General features: G+C 51.0%; 1 protein-coding gene across 1 annotated transcript; it reads left to right on the top strand.

Moving 5' to 3' along the window:
* On the top strand, nucleotides 1-4,093 carry LOC101828538 (trefoil factor 3). Its single transcript, XM_040732398.1, has 3 exons — nucleotides 1-147; nucleotides 1,893-2,039; nucleotides 3,909-4,093. The coding sequence occupies exons 1-3, from the start codon at nucleotides 66-68 to the stop codon at nucleotides 3,920-3,922; spliced, it is 243 nt and encodes an 80-aa protein (XP_040588332.1). The 5' UTR covers nucleotides 1-65; the 3' UTR covers nucleotides 3,923-4,093.
* The last annotated feature ends 1,907 nt before the right edge of the window (nucleotides 4,094-6,000 follow it).

Here is a 6,000-nt window from a genome sequence, read left to right as displayed (position 1 = left end):
TATAAAAAGGCCTTCACAGTGACCCTGCACATCCTGTGTGCTGATCCTGAAGCTTGCCCGCTGCCATGGAGACCAGAACCCTGTGGCTAATGCTGCTGGTCCTGCTTGCAGGGTGCTCTGGGATAGGTGCAGAGTATGTGGGCCTGGGTAAGTACCTATCTGGGCCCCTGGGTGCCAGGCTGGGAGGTCTTAGCAGGGGGAGGGACACAGAACACCTGCCTAGTGCTACACCAATTTAATAACTAATTACCATTCACCAGTCACCCTTTTTCTTGCAACAGTTCTACGGAATGGCTCTTTAGTCCCATTTCACAGTCAGGATAATGGAGGCTCATTGAGATTGAACATGCCTCTCTCCTCAGCCAGAGTCTACAACTGTGTGGGGAAAAAGTTTGGGTTGGGGGATGGTTGGAGCTCATTGTCTCTCATTCCCTTCTTTACCGGAGATTTCTGAGCCGTGATGGTCTTTTCTGAGCCGTGATGGTCTTTACACACCATCCTGTTACCAGAACAAAACGGAAGCAGTTAAGAAGGTGGTAGAAGCTCCAGATAGTTTAGAGAAATGACTGAGTCACAGATCTGGGGGAGAGGAGGCCAAGAGCAGAGACATCGAATGTGACCTTCGCTGGTCACACCTGACCAGGGTGAAGACATATCCCAGGCATGTAAAAGCATCCGGTAGCTGATGCCAGGTTGAAGCTTTGAAAAGGCCACTTAGGGCCCCATTTCAAGGTCTGGAGTAGCTGAGGAAGGCATGATGGATCCAGTGAGGTGGGGGAGATGGAGAAGGTTGCTGGGTCTCCACTTTCACAGGGGAAATCAGTTAGAGGGTTGGGGGAGGCAGGCTTCGGGTCACACATGGATAAACACACGGCCAGGAAGCAGGAACACTGGAGATGGAGGAAGGTCACAGACTGACCGGGACAAGCTAACTGCCTTGTGGTGCATTTTGCAGCAGAGACATTAGAGTAGTTCACATGGCCACCTTCCCTGTGGCATGAAACCTCCTGGGACACTTTCCACTCTGGAGGGGGAGTTCTAATGGGTCAAACAAGGACGGGACTGTGTTTTGGGGTTCAGGAGCCCCTGGATTCCCATGAACAGTGACAATTGTAGGGCATCTAGATTCCCAGGGACTCTGCCAGTTGAAGGGTGTGGAGACCCGTTTATGACTTTCTGACCAGGTGGAATAGTTAAGCCAAGTGAGGGGCACTATGCAAATCTCCAAGTTCCTTGGGTTAGCTTTCAGCAGTATGTGCAAACCACAGCTATCCTCCCGAATCCAGGAGTGTGAGCAAGTTCAAAGCCAGCCTGGGCTACATGAGATGCTGTCTCAAAAAAAACAAAACAAACCAAAAAAAGATTTATCACAAGTCAATATGAGTGACTGTGGCCAGGAAACTGTCCCTTCCACCATGCAAGTTGCTGCAAGAAGGTCTGCAGAAAACAAAAGACTGTCCTAAACTGAGGCATTTGTGAAGTTCACAGATGGGGATTTCAGGGATACAGCAGAGGGTGGGAGCTTGGCTATTAACTGATGGCATTCTTGGTTTTGGGGTTGGTGGCAGCTAGGGGTCTGTTAAGGCAACACACTCCAAAGGTTTCACCTGATAGCCAAAGGATCTAGTCAGTTGCAGGGAGGGGTGGTAAACAACCAAGAAAGGAACTAAGGGCAGCCCCGGAATGAGTCTAGCTCAGGATCTCCACTCTCCGCTGTCAGGGAGATCCAGGGAGCCTCACTTCATAATGAACTGCTTTTGTGTAGGCATCCCCTATGGGGCAACACTGTCACTATCTTTGAAATCAGGAGGACGGGTGGAGAGGGTTACTCAGGAAGCAAGAAGGCAACCCAAACGTGTAGACGGGCAGCTGACTGGCTTCCATTTGCACAGCTCCAAGTCAGTGTATGGTCCCGGCGAAAGCCAGGGTGGACTGTGGCTACCCCAGTGTCACGGAAGAGCAGTGTAATAACCGGGGCTGCTGCTTCGACTCCAGCATCCGGAATGTGCCCTGGTGCTTCAAGCCCCTGCAGGAGACAGGTAAGGTCACCCGGTGGTACCCAGGGCAGCCCTGAACTTCCCTGTGGCTGGACCTTAGCAGGACAACAGCATTGTCACTGTTCCTTGTTGGAGGACTCACATGGGAGACCTCCTATCAGGGGCTTTGTGCTCAGGGCAGCAAGGGGCCAGGTTGGCCCTATCTATAAAATATAATCATGTGCTCTGAGGGCCTGGGAGAGGACCCAGTCAGTAAAATGCTTCCCACACAAGCATGAAGACATGAGTTTGATTCATGAAACCATGTCAAAGAGCCATGTGTGGAGGGTCATGCTTGGACCCTCATCACTGGGGAGGCAGAGACAGTCAGATCTGGTTTGATGGCAAGCCTAGCCTAATGGAGACATCCATGCCAGTGCAGACCCTGTCGCAATAGCAAAGCATGACTATTGAGGTGGCTCACAAGATAAAGGGGCTGCTGCCCAGCCTGAGGACCCGGATTCCATTCCTGAAACCCACGCGATGCTAAAAGGGAACAGACGCCACCAAGTGTGCTCTGACCTCCATCTGTGCACTGGCATGCTCCCCTTCACATGCGCGCACACACAAATCAAATATATATAGAGACACACATGCATGTACACACACACACAGACACACACACACACACACACACACACACACCAAACAAATGTCTCCTGAGGAACAAAACTTTAGGCTGATTTCTGCCCACCCCATTCCCCACACACATACATGCAGGCAGGCTCTCTGTCTCTCTGTCTCTCTGTCTCTCTGTCTCTCTGTCTCTGTCTCTGTCTCTCTCTCTCTGTCTCTCTGTCTCTCTGTCTCTGTCTCTCTCTCTCTCTCTCTCTCTCTCTCTCTCTCTCACACACACACACACACACACACACACACAAGCAAATGTCTCCTGAGGAACAAAACTTTAGGCTGACTTCTGCCCACCTCTCCCCAACACACATACATCCAGGATGTCTCTCTCTCTCTCTCTCTCTCTCTCTCTCTCTCTCTCTCTCTCTCTCTCTCTCTCTCTCTCTCTCTCTCTCTCTCTGTCTCTCTCTGTCTCTCTCTCTCTCTCTCTCTCTCTCTCACACACACACACACACACACACACACACACGGTGGAAACTGGTGTGAAACAGAGACACCTTGTAGCTGGTCTGCTTTTGAGTCTGTTATAGTGAACTTCTATAGTCCCTGGTCACCTGTGACAGGCTCACAGCAGATCAGCACCCAGATGACTGTGCTTGTGCCCTGGTGCCCCCCACTCTCCTTCCTCTCTTACTCCCTCTAGGGGTGGAGTGTGAGCAAGGAAAATACTTGAGATTCCCTTGGTTAGGCCATGTGCAAACAGCAGATGTCCAGGCACAAGGATGTCTTGCCAATTCTGATTTACCCAGGCCTAAACCGCCGCATCTTAGTGGGACATCTACTGTGAGCCATCTGTCACATCCAAATGCTGGTTCACCTTCTAAGAGGTTGTATCTCTGCATGGGCTGGCACCCATGGAGGCCTGATATACTGTTTGGCCTGGGTAACTGAGCCCCCGCTGAGTGGATGTGTGCTGTGTGCAGGCTCCTCTCCTTCAGCAGAGCCAGGAAGGAGGCCTGAGTATAGTCAGAGGCAGTGGCATGGTCTGTCTACTCCCCCAGGATTGGCAGGTCACTTGCCTCTGGCTCCATTCCAGGTACCATCTCACATACCCTGCCCGGACCATTGGGGTCCAGTTATCTGGTTTGGTGATGCCAGCAAGGATGCACTGTGCCTCTTGCAGGCTTTGGATGGTTCACATCCCCTGAGACTGGGGAAGAAGGCAGTCAGGTGCTGGCCTTGGAAGCCAGAGAGCCCTGGTTGGGGATGACCCACTCATCTTGACCTTTCTTTTGTTCCCAGAATGCACATTTTGAAGCAATCCAAGCTCTGGGAAGGGAGCTCTGCACCCTGGTCTCCTGCTGGAGGCAGCAGCCAAGGCCAGCGTTCATCCCTGCTCTGTTCTCTGCTGCTGCCCAATATAGGAGCCTGGAGTCCTGAAGAATAAAGACCCCACACTCAGCACAAGGCTGCTCTGATTGCTGAGACATCTGCTCTTGTGTTTATTTCTGCGTGTCACTCTTGGGGGGAGGTGGTGGTGAAGGGTCACACTTCACTGAGGACAGGGTTATCCCGGGCCCATGGGGAACTGACCCTGAGTTCCTGCAACACACAGGAGCCCTCAAGGCGAGCATCCTACTCCCCTCTGTAATGAAATGGTGTGATGCAAATCAACTCTGGGGAGGAAGGGGTTGTCTGGCTGGCATTTCCAGGTCACAGTCCCATCACTGAGGGAACTCAAGCAGGAAATTGAAGCAGAAACCAGGAAGGATGCCTCCTGCTGGCAGTCTTGGGTTCCCGACCAGTTGACGTGGTTATGAAGCTCAGAAATAGGGATGGTGCCACCCATGGTGGGCGTGGCCTTCTATATCAATGAAGAAATAAGACAATCCCTGCCCCAGCCCCAGGAAGGCCCATCTGACCTGGGAATGCCCTCAACTGAGACTGCTTTCACAGCTGACTCTAGACTCTGTCAAACTGAGTTAGAGCTGACTAGGACAGCAGGACAGCAGAACCTTCCACACCTCATTTTCTATTTAAGATGAGAAGAAAGCAAACAAATAAACTAACAAACTAATATAAAACACCTCTCCTACAAGGTTTACAAATCTTTACATCTTTCTTATTAAGAAAGCAAAGTAGGAAGACCATCTACTCTTCTGTCCTGGTTTGTATCATCTATTTAACATCTGCCTCACTATAGGTGACCCCCGTTTATCAAAGACACAGAGCAGTGGTCAGCACGTCACATCCCTACCCAGTGCCACAACTGTTTGGTCCTCCTTCGCTGGTCACACCTGACCAGGGAGAAGAGAGGGAGTCACCTGGGGACTGTGCAACTCAGCTGCCCCAGGCTGTCAGTTACATCAGAACATCTTGGAGGAGGAGCCAGGTTGAAGTTTCAAAAGGTCCCTTAAGGCCCCAGGTCAAGGTCTGGAGTAAACAAATAAGGCAAGGTGGACCCGCAGTTTAGGGGAGATGTAGAAGGTTTCTGGATTCCACTTTTATAGTGGAAATCAGTTAGTGGGTGGGAGGTGGCAGGGTCAGGGTCACACGTGGATAAACACAGGACCATGAAGCAGGAACACTGGAGATGGAGGAAGGTCACAGCCTGGATGGGACAAGCTAACCACCTTGTGATGGATTCTGCAGCAGAGACATTAGAATAGTTCAGATGGCGACCTTCCCAAAGTCATGAAACCTCCTGGGACACTTTCCACTCTGGAGGGGGAGTTCTTATGCATCAAACAAGGAAGGGACCTTTATTTGGGGAAAAGGAGCCCCTGGATACCCAGGAACCCTTCCAGTTGAAGGGCATCGAGACTTCGGGGACCTATGTATGACATTCTGACCAGGTGAGATGAATAAGCCAATCAAAGGACACCATGCAAATGGCCAAGTTCCTTGGGTTAGCATCCAGCAGTATTGCAAACCACAGCTATCCTTTTAATTCCATGAGTGTGCAGCCAGTTCAAGGCCAGCTTGGGCTACATGATATCCTGCCTCTAAAAACAAAGATTTATCACCAGTCAAGATGAGTGGCTGTGGCCAGGAAACTGTCCCTTCCACCATGCAAGTTGCTGCAAGAAGGTCTGCAGAAAACAAAAGACTGTCCTAAACTGAGGCATTTGTGAAGTTCACAGATGGGGATTTCAGGGATACAGCAGAGGGTAGGGGCTTTGCCACAGCTTTGGCTATTAACTGATGGCATTCTTAGCTTTGGGGTTGGTGGCAGCTAGGGGTCTGTTAAGGCAACACACTCCAAAGGTTTCACCTGATAGCCAAAGGATCTAGTCAGGTGCAGCAAGGGGTGGTAAACAACCAAGAAAGGAACTAAGGGCAGCCCCGGAATGATTCTAGCTCAGGATCTCCACTCTCCGCTGTCAGGGAGATC

Source organism: Mesocricetus auratus, unplaced genomic scaffold (genome assembly GCF_017639785.1).
Source record: "Mesocricetus auratus isolate SY011 unplaced genomic scaffold, BCM_Maur_2.0 Super-Scaffold_100027, whole genome shotgun sequence".
Taxonomy (NCBI): domain Eukaryota; kingdom Metazoa; phylum Chordata; class Mammalia; order Rodentia; family Cricetidae; genus Mesocricetus; species Mesocricetus auratus.
This window is presented reverse-complemented; position numbering and strand designations above follow the sequence as displayed.

What these genes read in the sequence shown, in the direction of transcription:
- LOC101828538 (XM_040732398.1), top strand. Translation starts at nt 66, where the DNA reads ATGGAGACCAGAACCCTGTGGCTAATGCTGCTGGTCCTGCTTGCAGGG. An exon ending in TGCAGAGTATGTGGGCCTGG is followed by an intron (nt 148 to 1,892) that starts GTAAGTACCTAT and finishes CCATTTGCACAG; the next exon opens with CTCCAAGTCAGTGTATGGTC.